Source organism: Caloenas nicobarica, chromosome 11 (assembly GCF_036013445.1).
Source record: "Caloenas nicobarica isolate bCalNic1 chromosome 11, bCalNic1.hap1, whole genome shotgun sequence".
Taxonomy (NCBI): domain Eukaryota; kingdom Metazoa; phylum Chordata; class Aves; order Columbiformes; family Columbidae; genus Caloenas; species Caloenas nicobarica.
In genome coordinates this window covers 20,797,554-20,813,699 of record NC_088255.1, presented here as the reverse complement: position 1 = coordinate 20,813,699, position 16,146 = coordinate 20,797,554, and the positions used below count along the sequence as shown (strand labels likewise).

At 51.1% G+C, this 16,146-nt stretch overlaps 1 protein-coding gene across 2 annotated transcripts; it reads left to right on the top strand.

The window, feature by feature from the left end:
• Window positions 1-3,747: 3,747 nt before the first annotated feature.
• Window positions 3,748-15,455, top strand: GATA2 (GATA binding protein 2). 2 transcript variants are annotated; one of them, XM_065642522.1, is made up of 6 exons: window positions 3,748-3,965; window positions 4,472-4,964; window positions 5,676-6,275; window positions 9,007-9,152; window positions 12,145-12,270; window positions 13,123-15,455. In XM_065642522.1, the coding sequence occupies exons 2-6, from the start codon at window positions 4,736-4,738 to the stop codon at window positions 13,420-13,422; spliced, it is 1,401 nt and encodes a 466-aa protein (XP_065498594.1). In that variant the 5' UTR covers window positions 3,748-3,965; window positions 4,472-4,735; the 3' UTR covers window positions 13,423-15,455. The 2 variants fall into 2 exon arrangements, with proteins under 2 accessions (XP_065498594.1, XP_065498593.1); XM_065642521.1 differs by having other exon boundaries at window positions 8,974-9,152.
• Window positions 15,456-16,146: the final 691 nt, after the last annotated feature.

Sequence of the window (16,146 nt, the reverse complement as noted above, 5' to 3'; positions counted from 1 at the left end):
GTCAACTCCATCACATGGCGTTACTAACTGTTGCTAAAACATGTTGTCGTCTCCCCTCTCTCTTAACGATATGACATCACTTGTCAATCAAATCAAAATAACCAGTTGTGCTCCCAGATCTGGGAAAGCTCCCTTACCAAAAAAGAAGAAGAAAAAAAAAAAAATGTCAACGGCAATAACAAAATAAAGTTAATAAAACGGAGCACGTTGTGTCGGGAAAAAAAAATGAATGGAAAAATAAGGGAGAAAGAAGGGAGAAAACAAGGAGATTTGCAAGGAGCGGGGTGAGGAGCAGGGCGATCGCGGGCCCGGGCAGACCCTCTCCCCGGAGGTTTGGCAGAAAATTGAAGGGAGAGCTGTTTAACCAGCCGTGCGCAGCGGCTGCGGAGCGGAGCTAAGCCGCTCGCCTCCAGCAGCCAGCGCGGGCTGCTGATGTTCCCGATGGGTGAATTAATTCAATTAAAAACCCCAGCCGTGCCGCCGGGGCATTTAGCGGTCGAGAGCCGTTCGCCAAGCGTGGGCAGCAGGGACGGGACACGGCGCGAAAAAAAAAAAAAAAAAAAAAGTAAAATCTTGCGAGAAAATCCCCCCCAGCTCAGCCACGGGAATTAAACCGTTCCCTCAACAGAAACCGTTCATCCCTGCTGGAGGGGTCATTTATTTTGCAAAGGGAGGAGGGGTGCAAACTGCTGGATTCGAGTGCGAACAGGCGCCGGCCGCAGTGCCAGCACCCCGGCGGATCGAGGAGGGGGCAGCCGGACCCTCGGCCGCGCTGGGGGGCGGGGGCCCAGCCAAGACAGCGCGGCCGGAGCCGCCGCCGCTGCCCGTTCGCCCCCTTTTGTTTTGTTTCGCCTGCCGGCCCCCGGGTAACCCGAGACGGGGGCTTCAGGGAGCCCTGGCCGGGCAGCGCCGGGGTCTGCCTCGCCATAAATCAAGCCGCCTGATTAATCTTTACAATTTGTCTTTTAAAACAAACACGAACGAATTATCAGCTCGTTAACTGCGATTTTATCACCTGCCTAAAACAAACAGCCCACCCCACTTCCCCCCCACACCAAAAAAAAAAAAGAAAAAAAAAATCGCAGCTCCGTGCTGATGGCAGGCGGGCAATAATTAAAACATCCATAAGAATTAATAAGGGCGTAGCGAGGCGCTGGGTTTCGCCGGGTGTCGGGAGCCGGAGCCGGCGGGGCCGGGGTGATCCCGGCTGGGGACGGACCCCCCGGGCACGGTGCGCTCCGGTCCGGCAGCTCCGGGCTGCGGGTAGAGCAAGGCGCTGCGAACCTACCTGCAAACGCCTGCGTTTATTTTATATTTGCCCTTCTTTCAAAAATATAACAAAAAAAAAATCCGTTTTGGGGTGTTATTTGTATGCTTTTGGTGCGGGTTTTTTGGTGCATGTAGAAAGAAAATCGCTTCGGCCGCGGAGGGAGAAGCCGGATTTTTAGAAAGCTCGCTCGGTTCTCTGCTTTTTAACTTTTTTTTTTTTTTTTCCATTTTGCTTTGATTCCCTTTCCTCCCTGGCACCTCCGGCCTAAGGCGCCCGCGTACGTTCCGCCGCGGGCAGGCAGCTTCGCAGCGCGGGGGCCACTTGCCCTCCCCAGCCCCGGCCTCTCTCCCACCAAGCCCGGCCCAACGCCTGTTCCCGGCCTGCCCGGGCCACCCAGCCCGTCCCGGGAGAAACCGCCTCCACGGCCCCTTCCGCGCCCGGCAGCCGTCGGAGGAGCTGCCTCCGGGCCTCCTCCGCTTGCGACCCCCCGGCGGCAGGAGGGGCCGAGGGGCGCCGCGCTCCGGGAGCCGCCGCGCAGCCCCGAGGGCAGGGACAGCGGGGGGCCTTGGCAACCAGAGCTTGGGGTGCAGGAGGCCGGCGGAGGAAAGGATGCGGGGAGGGGGGAGAGCAATGCCGGCTCCCCCTTTCCCAGCCTCCGGCGGCCCCATACCGGCCCCCACTTCCCCGCCCCCCGGGCTGCGCTGTGGGTCCCCCCGGGGAGCTGCTACTCTGGGGTCCTCTGGGGGGACCTTTGTGGGGACAACGGATAGTCGTGGAGGAACAGTTAGGGAGGGAGCCCCGTGTCGCTTCGGCCAGACGGGCTCCGCGGCGAGGAAAGGGAGTTTTATTATTATTACCGTCATTATTATTATTATTATTGTTATTATTTTTTTTTTAAAAAAAGGTTCATTTCCTGGCGAATTTGGCAGTGGCGGGTGACGTCAGAGCCCCGGCGTCGTAGTGACTGGGGCGGCCGGGCCGGGGGAGGCCGCTCCGGCTCCCAGCCCCCCGCGCTGCCCGCCGGGGGGGCGGCCCCGGGGGCAGCGCCGAGCGGCGCGGCGGCGGGGGCAGCAGCGCCAGCAGCATCCTCAGGGCCGCCCCGCTCCCCCCGCCGGCATCACCCCCGCAGTGCCCGGCACAGTCCGCACGGCACCGAGCGGCTCCCGCGCCCCCCGCCCCGGCCGCGCCGTCGGGCCGGAGCCGCGGCCGCTGCCCGGCGGGCGAAGGGGCCGCTCTCCGCCACCCCCTGCGCCGCTCCCCGGGCGGAGGACGGTTTCCTCGCCCTGCATCCCTGCTCAGGAGGTTTGAGGGGCTGCTACGAGCGTTTCCTTTTTCCCCCGAAAGCAGCAGCTGAGGAATGGGAAGGGAGCGCCAGGGAAACGAGATCTGCAGCAGTGCCCGGCCGCGCTCTGCGGGGTTGATTGTGACTTTCCCATTAGTATTCTTTTCCGCCCCAAAAGCGGACGGGTTTGGTACTTTCGGAGGTGGCAGAGACCAGCCCGTGCCCTGGCCATACCCGACCCACGCCGCGCTACAAGCTCCGCAGCAAACGCCTGTTGATTCGGGCTGTGCCTCTCCTCCTCGGCCCAAAGTACACAATTAATTGCAAACATTAAAACCATTAAAAAAAAAAATGGGGAGAAGGAATTAAAATCGGGGTTGCTGCTGCAGCCGGTCCCCAAGCGCCCTTCGGCCCTGGCCCCGCTGGGCTCTCCGGGCCTGGCCTTTCTCTGCCGCAACCGCCAGCAAACCCCATCCCCGGCCCGGTCCCAGCGCTGCAGGCCGGGGAGCCGGGCAGGATCCGACCCTGCCCCGCAGCCCGTCCGGCGCGGCCCCGCTGCCCGGGCCCTCCTCGCCGTACCGGCTCCCTGGGGCCGGCGCAGAGCCTCGCATTTCTTTCTTTTGGGTTTTTTTTTTTTTTCCTATTCAGCCAGTTATTTCAAAACCACCCTGATGGGAACGACCACGCTGGGGTTTGTCCCGCTCCAGGCTGCGCGGTGCTGTGCCTGATTTAGGGGATTTTAACGTATTTATCTCCCCGGTGCCGATTTCCATTCCCCCAGCCCCGGGCATCCCGGCGGCAGCGCTGGCAGCGCCCGACGGACCCGGCCCCACCGCCGAGCCCTTCCCGCACTCGATCCTCGCTCACCCCTCCCCGCACACCCCGGCGGGACCCCCCTATTTTGCCGTCCCCGCCCCGCAGGGGCGTGCAGAGCCCGGGCGGGGAAAGCCCCCACGGCGCTGCCGGGCGAGGATGCTGCGGGCGGGGGCAGAGGGGCGGAGGAGGGGGGTCTGCGCCGCGCCCCCCCCCCGCCCCGGGCCGGCTCCGTTTGGGGCCGGGGGTGCGGTTGGGGGCGGTGTGGGGCGGCGGGATTGGCTGGCCCGGCCGCCGGCCCTGCGCGCCCCGGCCCGTCTGCGGCGCCGCGGCCAGCTGGCGCCAGCGCTCATATAGGATGCGCGGGGATGGGACCGAGCCGGCCAGAGCAGCGGCTTTGCCATCTGAGTAACACCCTCCATCCAGCCTCCTCTCCTCCTCCCGCGCTCGCTTTGCTTCCCCCCCCCCCTCCGCCTTTTTTTTTTTTTTTCATTTTCTTTTTTTCCCCCCTTCCTTTTCTTCCCTTCTTCGCGGCGCTCGCATCCTCCGAGCAGGCATCCATCAGCACCCACCCGCGGAGCACCCTGCCTCCCGCGCCGGGTAAGTGTGGGGCGCGGGGAGGGGGGGGCGCCGCGCCGCTGCCAGGGCGCACTCACTGCTTTCGCTAAACACCCTTCTCTCCCCCCTCTTCTGCTTCTCTCCCCTCCTTTTTCTCCCCTCCTTTTGTGTCAGTCGGAGTTCTTGCTAGAATTACGCTATATTAGATCGGCCGTTCTTCCTTTTTTTACTCCGCTTTTGAAGCCAGCTGGAAAAACTCCTGTTGACGTTTGTAGCGAGAGCGGGGGGAAAAAAAGAAAAAGGAAGCTTTTTGCGACTTTTTTTTTTTTTTGGGTAAAGAGTTTGAAATGGGATCTCTGTTTATTTTGTGGGGCAATGAGCAGGGAGGGCGCAAGGCGAGGACTTTAGAGGAGAGGATATTTTTGGAAGGGGGGAGGGGCTCTGCTTCCCCCTCCCCATCCATTGACTTCAGGGCAAACAAGCCGGTCGGGAGCCGGGCAGCGCAGCCGGGGGTGCGGAGCCGCTGACCCGCCCGTCTCTCCCTACAGGTGCTGCCCCGGCGCTTCCCCGGACCTGCCGCCGCCACCCGCCTGTTGACAGAGGGACACGCTGACTTCGGGGGTCCTCCCCCACCCTTCCGAGGGCGCACCCCGCTCACCCGGCGGTTTTGTCTCTAAGAAAAGCCACCCCATCTCTTAAAACCCACCGGCAGCGCCAAAAGCCACCACCCGCCCTCCCAAGCAGCACCACCCTCCCCCATCGAGCGCCGCTCGCTCCTGGTCCGGAGCGGGTGGGAGGGGAGGCCCGAGGCCATGGAGGTGGCCACCGACCAGCCCCGCTGGATGGCCCACCATGCCGTGCTCAACGGGCAGCACCCCGAGAGCCACCATCCCGGACTGGCTCACAACTACATGGAACCAGCGCAGCTCCTACCTCCGGATGAAGTCGACGTCTTCTTCAACCACCTGGATTCCCAGGGCAATCCCTACTACGCCAATTCCGCCCATGCCCGGGCCAGGGTCTCCTACAGCCAGGCACACGGTAAATCAGCACCCGCTGCCCTCCTTTGCACCCCCGGCCCCTTTCCCACCCGCCTCTGCTCCCCGGCCCCTTCGGCCGGGCCGCGGGTGTCCTACATGGAGGCGAGGAGTTTCGCTCGGTGTGTCGGAGCCGGGAGGAAAGGAGATCTAAGAAAACAGGATAGAAAGGGAGGCACGGGTGGATTTTTAACCCTAGAGATAACTAAGGACTGGTGGAGGGGAGGGAAAGAAAGGGGGGAGGTGAGAGAGGAAGGGGAAATAGTGTGTGCACAGGCTAAAACTTCTCAGACACGGCTGCTTCCCGGATGCAAAATAGAAACCGATTCAAATCGGCGACGGATTTTCTTTAGGGGTGTTTTTAGGAGCCAGAGAGAGCACATTAACGGCTGCTCGGAAGACAGAGCAGAAAGGGGTTTGCTGCTTATTCCCCGGGGTGGGGTGGGAGGCATGGGGGTGCCTTTGCTCCTGCCCTGGGTGGCTGGGCCCCCGCTGCTGCCAATCGCTTTTGCTGGGCTGGCTGGTATCTCCCTCGGTGGTGCCAGGGTGAAGGGGCCGCTGTGCCAGTCTGGCTGCCCTTCCCCGGGTTGTGAAATCTCTCCCCATGCCCGGCTCCCCTCCGGCTGCCCGCAGGCTGGGGAGCTGGGGGACTTCCCAGAGCCGCTTCGGGCTGAGCTGCCTCATGCTGATCCCAAATGCTCTTGTGTTCCTACAGCCCGCCTGACCGGGAGTCAAATGTGCCGGCCTCATCTTATCCACAGCCCCGGGATCCCTTGGCTGGACAGCAGCAAGGCGGCACTGTCTGCCCATCACCACAACCCCTGGACCGTCAACCCCTTCACCAAGACACCCCTGCACCCCTCGGCAGCGGGAGCGCCCGGGGCCATCTCGGTGTACCCAGGCAGCAGCACGTCCAGCACCGCCTCCGTGTCATCGCTCACCCCGGCCTCGCACTCTGGCTCTCACCTCTTTGGTTTCCCCCCGACCCCTCCCAAGGAAGTGTCCCCGGACCCCAACTCCACCAGCGCTGCCTCCCCTTCATCCTCCGCCGGAGCCCGGCAGGAGGACAAAGACAGCATCAAGTACCAAGTGTCGCTGTCGGAGGGGATGAAGATGGAGAGCGCCAGCCCGCTCAGAAGCAGCCTCACCAGCATGGGGGCCCAGCCCTCCACCCACCACCCCATCCCCACCTACCCCTCCTACGTGCCGGCCGCCCACGACTACAGCAGCAGCCTCTTCCACCCCGGCAGCTTCCTGGGGGGCCCCGCGTCCAGCTTCACCCCCAAGCCACGAAGCAAGGCCAGATCCTGTTCGGGTGAGTGTTGCACCCCGCGACCTGCCCCATCACGCACCGGCCGTGTCCCCGGGGTGGAAGGGCTGAGGTGGGGGTGCGCGTGTGTCGTGGTTGGCTTTGCTGGCTCTTTGGGGGTGAGGATGCAGGCTGCTGTGAGCTGGGTGCTTGTGTCAGTTCTCTTGGGGACAGGGGGGGGCAGGTGACGGCTTGGTCCCACTTTTCTGGGGTTTTAAACTAGGGGATGGAGCTCACACCGGGCTGCTGGGGGTGCCAACGCATCCATAGCGGCTGCTGATCCGCCGCGCACCGGCCCCAGGGCACTCAGATGGGGCCGAGGAACACGGGGACCGGCGCAGCGTGAGCTGGCGGATCGGGCTGTACAAAGAGGGATTTATATGAGAAAAAAAATGTTTCCCTTGGAGAAAAGGCTGCCCTTAGCCACCTAGAGGGGCTCAAGCCCGACCTTGCTCCCCAAGTCAGTAAAAACCCCCATGGCTTCCACGCAGAGACGTCCTAGCGATAGGTGTTTCTCCCTCGATCATTTCCCCGGCTCCTCGTCAATACGAACCAAGGCCCCGGCGCAGGATGAAAGCGAAACTCACCCGGCCGGGCTGCTTCACATCGCAGAGGGCCTTATTTCCTTCACGTTTTACAGGAGCAAAAGTTCAAATATAGTTTACATACCAGTGTGAGAGACTAAGGTGTCCAGTCGGCGCTAACTTCAGGCTAAATTTAACTAGAAAACGCTCCTCTTTTTTTTTTTTTTTTTTTTTTTTTTTCCTCCCTGAGCTAGGCGTATCTCTGTTTCCAAACAACTGACTGCAGACCCTTTCCGTATTCACAGCCCTTCCCTGCATTGCTTGGTAAAAGTGCAGTCCTAAATCGGCAAATTAGGTGATGGGCGAAGTTTTGATGCCATTTTGAAATCACTCTAGTCGTACGGCTAGACAGACAATTTAAGACAATTCGTGTAATTCTACCAGCCTTCCTGGTTTAACATCCTCAGCCATGGAAGGAAATGCAACACGGTGTATTGAGATTGAGTTTAGATAGCCCTTTAAAAATAAATGGCTCTATATGCTTTTGTGTGTGTATTCTTATCTATCACTGCACATCTATGCTAATGAATGCACCGCATGCATTTATTTTTAAAGTAGACAATAATTTAGAAATGTGATCTCTTATGAGTTTTGCAACAAAAATATCAGCTATTGTACAAGCTCATCAGCTCTGTTCCAAATGGCTCCTCTGAGGGGAAAAACACTCCCTCTGCCATTATTTAAATCAGTCGCCACTATGTATATGTACTTTTCAGTAGTGCAGAGAATATTAAGTTAAGGCAATTAGTAGCCGGAGCCCCCCCCCGAGTTTGGAAACAGATTCAAGACCCAGGTCTCTGAAGTTAAAGCACTTTTTCATTGATGTCCTGAGTTGCCGGTGATTTTATTAGATGGGGAAGCAAGAACCTTTTTTTTGTTTTGTTTTATGGGTCCCTTTTTTTTTTCTTTTCTTTTCTTTTCTTTTTTTTCTGTAAGGGAGCCCCCTGTGCAAGGAACTGGGGAAAGTTCGTGACCACTCAGTGTTTTTGTAGGAAAACTAAGACTCACGACACGACGACTCCTGCAGCTTCCTGCCCTAGGAGGGACAAAAGCTACAAATGCAGCGCCGCGGAGCTCCCCTCATTTTTCACTGTAGACTGTGTTGTTTAAAAGCCACCCACTCCCTAGATTAAAGGAGACACAAGCCCCGCTGAACTCAACGTGGCCTGCTGCAGTTATTAGCAAAAAAGAATTTCCTCTCCAGTTAAATACTGTAGGATTTGCATAAACTATATTAAGAGAGATTTCTATATTAAGCAGACCTGCCCTCGAACCATCAGAGGCAAATGTACTTTTAGCAGAGGGCTTTCTGAGGCAGAAACAGATATCTAGGAGTTACATGCTGGGTTTTAATAGAGCCATTCTACAATGCCCTGTTTCCCACGTTGTGCCACTAAAACTAATAATGAAGCAGTAATAAGCTAAACTGCTCCCTACCAAATCCAAACTGTATTGTTGTAAAAATCACAGAAACAGAAAAGAACTCAAAGCCTGTTTTTAGCAGTGATTTCCAGAGAGCTTGCTGAAACCGAACTTCCTCAAAGATCAGCATTAACAGTGTTTTTCTGCCTTAAGAACAAAAATCATAATTGAGCCTTTGGCATTCTGTATCCATTCCCAGGCTGCTCGGCTTTATTTTCTCATCCCGTAGCATTTGCAACAAAAAGAAAGCACGGGACGGGAGGTCTTTTTGTTTAGATTTAATTATAGAAAACCCCTTCCTTTGACTCTCTCTTTAGCATTTTGCGTGTTCGCAGGTGTGTGTGTGCTGGTGTGTGTGTATTTGTGGCGGGAGAACACAAGATTGAACCCTCGGAGTGCAATAGATACGGGAGCAGTGCCCAGCACAGATTAAGGGAGTTCTCGTTATTGAAACGACAACTTCCATCTGACACAATAAGAGTGTCACTCTTTCTCACCGTGCAGAGAGAGCTGCCTATTTTTGATCGTGACATAAAATAACTCACCGGAGCCCGGGCGTTTGCAAAACGCTGAGCTCCTTGCTGCATGTGCTGTAGATGTCACTGCTGTCTGACTGTGCTTGAATTAACACACTGTTTTGACTTCTGGAAAATGCCTAAAGGACAATGCAAAAAGCTTTTGTGAATTTGTTTTTAAAGAAAGAAATCCGGTTTCTTCGTGTTTCCATTTAGAAGGCAGAGAGTGTGTGAACTGCGGAGCAACTGCTACCCCTCTCTGGAGAAGAGACGGCACCGGGCATTACCTGTGTAACGCCTGCGGGCTCTACCACAAAATGAACGGTCAAAACCGACCTCTCATTAAACCGAAACGAAGGCTGGTAGGTGTCTCTGCTTCTCCTGGCTCTGGGGATAAATTAGGCGAAGGGACCACACGCAGGCACAAGTCAAAGTGTCTCATCCTTGGCCAGCCCCGGCGTGGGGGGGTCAGTCACATCGGGGTCACCGCTGCGCCGCCGGGCAGGTCCCCCCCACCGCTGCAGCCCCCGGCACGGACCCCCCGGCACACACCCCTCCGTCCCCAGCCTCCCCGCCGCTCGCAATACACGCGGGGTATCGTGTATCTGTCTCCCTCGTTTATCCTCGGCTGACAGCTTTTAATTTAATTCCTCGTTTATTTGGCCTCTCGGGACGTTTTTGGGCACGTACCGGGAGCGAAAGGGTTATGAGAGCGAATGTCCTCCACCGTGTACTGAAAAAAAAAGTTCCAAAAAGCAAAACAAATCAGATGAGTCAAAGCTACTGCTCCCTACTTAATAATTATTTGTATAAAAGCCATGAAGTAATTTTCGCTCTTATATTCTCTGGCAATATTAATATTGGTTCCCTCCCCAGACAATCCCCTACTGTTTTTTTAAAAAAATCCTATTATTTTTCCATGGAGTCACCTATACTTTGTATTTTCATTTGAGTGATTTAAAAAAAATGTCCTTTCTAAGCTCCTCGTAGTAGTTTCCTATCCGGATATCTGTACGTTAAAGATAAGGAAACCTTGTGTATCTGTTTCCTGACTCTAAAAGCTTTAGAGAGTTTCTATAGGCAAGCCTTGCCAGTCATGCTTGCTGTTTTGAAATTTCTAATACACTCTACTCCACAAATAATGCGTAAAATGCTAAGAATAATAAATATATTTTTTTGGAGCTTTGTGATTTATGGTGCCTAAGTCTCGTAGCTATTCGTGGGCACGTTTCAATGAGGTTTGGAGAGCAGAAAATTGGCATTACTGCTCCAACACTGGGATGGGATACGGAAGATTTCTGTCGTGAGTCAGAATTTCAACTATGCGAGCTCCTTAATGACTTGCCTTCTAAAGTGACTGACATATAGAAAAATGTTAAGACAACAGTGAAACATTATCGTCTCTGAGGCTCAAGTGCTTTCCAGTCTGAATGGAACAGGCCACAGAGTTAAGCAGCAGAGCTGAGTATCACTAAAGCCATCTCAAATATGCAAACATGGGTTTCCACCTTCCCCTGTGTTAGGAGACTCTTACACTCCACTCCCTGCGAGGGGTTTGGGGGGCACTGGAGAGGTTTTCTTCTAGTTTAGTTGGTTTAATGTTTTGTTTTTAATTGATTTACAGCTTTGTTTATTGCCCCTTTTTTTCCACTGTAGTTTGTTTGGCCATCTTTGGGAACTCGTTCATCTGACATGCAATAGCAAAGCGATCATATTAATAATGTCAGTGCTTGGAAGTCTGGCATTAATTGTGTTTGGGTTGCATGAGTGTACTTGCGGTAGGGGGTACCCCCTCTTTCTGCCTTTGGCCTCTTCTCACGGGCGAGTAAGAGACTGGAATATATGAGTCTCCCAGGGCCTGATTCTTGCCTGAAGCTGCTGAGTTGTCCATCAGCTTTGGGAAAGTTACAGAGGGCGGCGGCGTAAATCAGGAGCGAGTGAGAACAGAACCCACTGCTCCTCTTTGGCTTGGTCCGAGTTTTGAGCGGCACCGGCGCCCGGCAGAGCCACGGGCAGGGAAGGGAATAAAATAAAGTTCTTCTCCGGGAAACTCACCACCCTGGGACTGTTCGCAGAGATTCTGAGCTTTGCTGCTGCTTCACCCAATGGCTCTCAGTGGCTTAATTGCAAAAATATCCAGGGAGCGAGGCCCTGGGGAAATTGCCACCATTGATATGCGTTAAAAGGTAAACTCTGCTAATTTAAGAAAATAAAATATTGAGTCCTCAGCATTAATCCAATTGCATAGAAATGGATTGTATTTTGACCACTTCCAGAGGCAGGGCTGAAGCTTTCTAATACGAAATAATTTCCCCAAATATGGGGTGCAGTTAGTCCCCCCATAACACTTTATACGATCGCATGCTCGCACAAAGAACGTATTATTGTAGGGTCTGCTAGACTAGGGCCCATCCAGAAATTACCGGCTGCCTGCTGTTCTACTTTTCCTGTTCTTGTTTTGGGAGGTGGGTGAATGTTTGGGCATTTTTCTTTCCCCCCACCTCGGTTTCAGCAGAACAATAGTTTAAGTAAGGGTGGTGGATTTTTTGGTGTGTGCTTTTTTTTTTTTTTTTCTTTTTTTTCCTTTTTAAAGACAGTTGTTTGAGGGCTTGTCAGCCAAGGAACTGAGTAGGGACAGAGGCGGCAGACGGGTCAGTGGAATCATTGCTGCAAGGCATGAAATTTGGTTTGCTAAATATTTAAAGAAAGTTGGAGCCGGTTTTGTTTTCTCCCTTTCACTTGTAAATGGAAACTGAATTTTCAGTGATGGCTCTGATAAATACTGCACCCAGTTAAGTAATGCAGTTGGTTTTCTTTTGTGTCCATCTTTAAAGGGCCAGAGTAGGGGTAAAAATCACATTCTTTAAGATCATTCCTCTTTTTAAACCCAGTCCCAACATTGGCGCAAATGAAATTGGTCATTTAAAAAAAAAAAATTTAAAAGGAGGCAAATGCATTTTCATGGTGCATTCTAGAATCCTGCAAAGGGAAGACCTGACCAAATCAGTGTACCCAGGCAGCAGCACGTCCAGCACGGGCGTTTTCTGCTCAAAAATGTTTGTTTGTGGAGTTAGAGATGCATTGTTTCTCTCCTTATGTCCCCTGCGCACACGGTGCGCCGTGGGGCTTGGAGCTGCCGCCTGCATAGGAGAACACTTGAATTTAAACAAAAACCGAACGGCCACAAAACGTAAAACGGACGCGAGATTTCCTTAAGCCCTGATGCTCCGTAAAAATCATACTAACTAGTCCTACCCAACCTAAATATTCGGTCCGACTTGACCTTTCTCATGATCTCCCTCCTCCTGCCGATACATTTAAATTTTTTTTTTTTAATTTTTTTCTTTCGGTTAGTCAGCGGCACGGAGAGCAGGGACTTGTTGTGCCAACTGTCAGACAACCACCACGACCTTATGGCGACGTAATGCAAACGGGGACCCAGTTTGTAATGCCTGCGGACTCTACTATAAATTGCACAATGTGAGTATTTACTCATCTCATGTGTCGCTGCTTGCCTGGCTGGGATTGATGTCTTAACTGCACAGTATACACTGGGCTTTTATTGGTTTCAAGGTTTTGGTTGTTGTTTTATTCCTTCCCCCGTCTCTAAGGTTCCCCTGGGAAGTGACGGCCGTTCTTTGTCGGCATAGTGATGCTAAGTTCAGTGACATTACAATGTATTAGCTTGGCTTCTAACGCTTGGGCAAATCAGGCAAAATAGAACCACCACACTTGTCGGGTTTTTTTTAACTGAGCATGTGTTGTGTGCTATTTCCCTCCAGAAACACAGAGGCCGTTTGGAATGGGCTCTCTGCAAAAATTAATCCCGATGAGGCATCTTCACTTTGATTTTGTTTAAAAAGAATTAAATCTAAGGCTTTGTTTTATTTTTTTTATATATATATATTTTAAGAAATGAATGCTAACCAGGAATCACTTGACATGTTAGAACGTTATTTAAACTCTAAGTAACAGAGGTTACTGGTACAAGATTGCTCATGTCTAAGGACTGAATTTGGGTCAACGTGTGCCTTCTAGTTTGATCTCTTCTATTAGGAAATGAATAAGGACTGAGGGTAAGCCTGCAGGAAAGAGTCATCAGCTGCCAAATTCAGTTCAATTTGTTTTTCATGTCTAGGGGGTTTTTTGTGTGTGTGGTTTTGTCAAACAAATCAATATAAACAAGTTCTGCAGAGAGAAACACCATTTTTTTTTTTTGGCCAGAAAAAGGTCTCCATCCAGGAAAAACACATGGGGGCTGTCCAAATATTTTCATTTTTGCACAATAAGGTCATTTTGTCTGCATGAGCCTGATTTTCTCATTTCTTGCAGGTGAACAGGCCTCTGACCATGAAAAAGGAAGGAATTCAGACCAGGAATAGGAAAATGTCCAACAAATCAAAGAAAAGCAAGAAAGGCTCCGAGTGTTTTGAGGAACTGTCCAAGTGCATGCAGGAGAAATCGTCTCCCTTCAGCGCCGCTGCCCTCGCCAGCCACATGGCGCCCATGGGGCATTTGCCACCGTTCAGCCACTCCGGACACATCCTACCGACACCTACCCCCATCCACCCGTCCTCCAGCATCTCTTTTGGACACCCGCACCCGTCCAGCATGGTCACGGCCATGGGATAAAACCCGGCGAGAGAACCACCCCGAGGTGAAGAACACGGGGCTTTGCCTAAGACGACACCCAAGTAAGAAAATGTTCTGCCCGGAGGAGAATGTAGGGATGGCGAAAGGGGATCTTTGCTCCCGTGTGGTTTAACTCTTAATGCTGGACTAAAAACCTCGCAAAGCGACCCATCGGTCTTCTGCAGAAACATGTAGTGGTGCCTGTAATGCACTTTGCCCCCTCAGGTATAAGGAAAAAGAACTCACCTGTTCGATACTTAATGGTCCAGCAGGAAGCAAAAGGTGGCAGAAGCTGAAGGAAAAGGCTTGGAACTAGCTTTCCTTTCTCTCTTTGTTATTACTGTGAATATTGTAAAGAGATATAAGCAGCTTCCCAGGATGGAATCGGCTCACTGGAAGCCAGACATGCTGGATTTCTATCGTGGACTTTGTTTGGGATGGGGAAAAAAAAAGATTAAAAAAAGAAAAAAGGACATCTTTATAAAAACGTAATTTTTAAAACTGAAATCAGACACAAAGTCATATTTATTTTGCTCTTGTTTTCCACAAAAAGCCGCAACCCCTCTGATTGCATGTTTTTGTGCTGTTGTTTGCAATGGCTACCCTGTAAGAAAACCTGCCTTCAAAACAAGGGGAGGAGGGGGGGCATATCCAGCAGCCCCCTTGGATTAGCTCCATCTGTCTGTCATACCAAAATATCTGCTAGGAAGGGGGAAAAGATTGGGGGGGCAGAACAAAGCAAAATTGTTGCCGTAATACAGGATTTTAATGTGCCCAAGACGGTGGTTATTTTGACACAATTTCTTCATTCTTTTTCCCTAACATGAAAGATTTATTTAGAAAAAAAAAACCACAACAGCCCCCCTCCCAGCTACCCTATTATTCCTCAAAACAGACAGCTAGATCAGACAAAATGTTGGGGGAAAAAAAAACCTCTTGGGAAGGCAATCCTGTGCTGGAGAGAGGGGCGAGATACAGGCGCTCACCAAACTGTGTCGCAGCTAACTTCTAGCACAGCAAAACAAAATTAAAAAAAAAAAAAAAAAAGCATCACAGGGCATAAAAACATCCAACTCGCAGACTTTGGAGGTTGAAGCATTTTGTTCTGTTGTGTTTGCAGCTGTCGCTTAAAAATGCAGATGAGCTGCTTGGGTAAACTCCCGGCAGTGCGGCCACCGCGGCCACTCTCGGGCGGCCGGGACCTCGTGGACGTGGCCGGGACGAAGGGCAGAAATATAAAGTTGAGATCACTGGAGAGGGGGAAAGAGAGAGAGAGACAATCACTTTTGAGCTTCACACATCCGCCAAATCCCAGACGCGGGCGACAGCTGATGAGACGAGGGAAAGCATCATTCTAAAGGGAACGGCCGTTTTCCGTAGCGTATTTTATACGAAAAAAAAAAAATTAAAAAAAATTAAATCTCCCGTTATTAAACCATATTGTACGTAAATGAGCGAAAACAAAGCTATTACCAATGTGAAGTGTATTCTATTGATTGTTATGATCTGATGCCTCTCGTGAACACAAGCTCCAGTATAACATACAATGTACATATTTAGCTATACTTCTGATGAAAATGCCCCAATGAACAGAGGGGCTTGATAATGTAAACCACATAAGCTTAACTCTGTGACAAGCTTTTTATTTTTTTAAAAATTTTTAACTTTTTTTGTTGTTGGGGTTTTTCTTTTTCTTTTTTTTTTTTTTGGATCAAGCCAATTGTCTCTTTACTGCAAAAGTCCTGCTCTAACGAAAAAACACAATGAAACAAATAAAATGGATGTATATTAATTTTTTTTTCTAAACATGTAATTCCAATATTTGATAATGAATTAAGAACCAAGCAGCCATGAAAATCCTGCTTTCCTCCTTTTTCTGGTCTGCACAGGCATATAGCTGCACTTTGTAAAGAAGTGGAAATAAACGGGAAACTAAATTGGTTGGGAGAAATCGTAAGAATTTTTAATCTACTGAGGTAAAAAATTGGATCCTTTTTACTTTTTACCTTTCACAATGGTACAGTTGTACATTATTTGTACCCAACTCAAATTTCTGTAGGATTTGGGCAGGGGGGCGGGAAGGGATGTGGGTGGCAGACAGGGATTACTGATACAGTTGACAAAGTGCAATATATTGTCAGTCACTGCAGCATAGACAACGGCAGTCGAGATTTAAATTATTTTGTACTTGTATCAGCATAAAAAAAAAATTCCTGCAGTATTTTCTGTTTTTATTTTAATTTTTTAATTTTGCTTATTTTTGGATTAGTGAACTAAGTTATTGTTAATTATGTACAACATGTTTATATATTGTCTGTAAAAAGTGTATGCTTTCCTCATATTCCTTCAAGGTGAATATTGCTAAGAATAATAAAATACCTTTTTTGTGAAAGCACCTGTGCCCAGCTTCGTGTCATAACGGCTGCTTTTCATAGGGAGAGAGGAAAAATTACCACCATCATTGTTGCCAGTAGAATTATTAGCTTAAACTTTATGCAGAGCCGTCTATTGATATTTCAAAAACCTACCAGGGTAGGACAAAAAAAGTAGTTGGTGAGTGATTTAGTATAAAAAGCACAGGTACAAAAGCTCATTCTCCGGTGCTGTTTTGGGGTGACGAGGTCACGCAGTTAAATGCGCTAAAGTTTCTAAACCAGTTTAAAATCCACAGCAGCAGCCGCGTTGCAGATGATGAAGTGCTGGTTTTTTCTAGGCTTTCTTTGC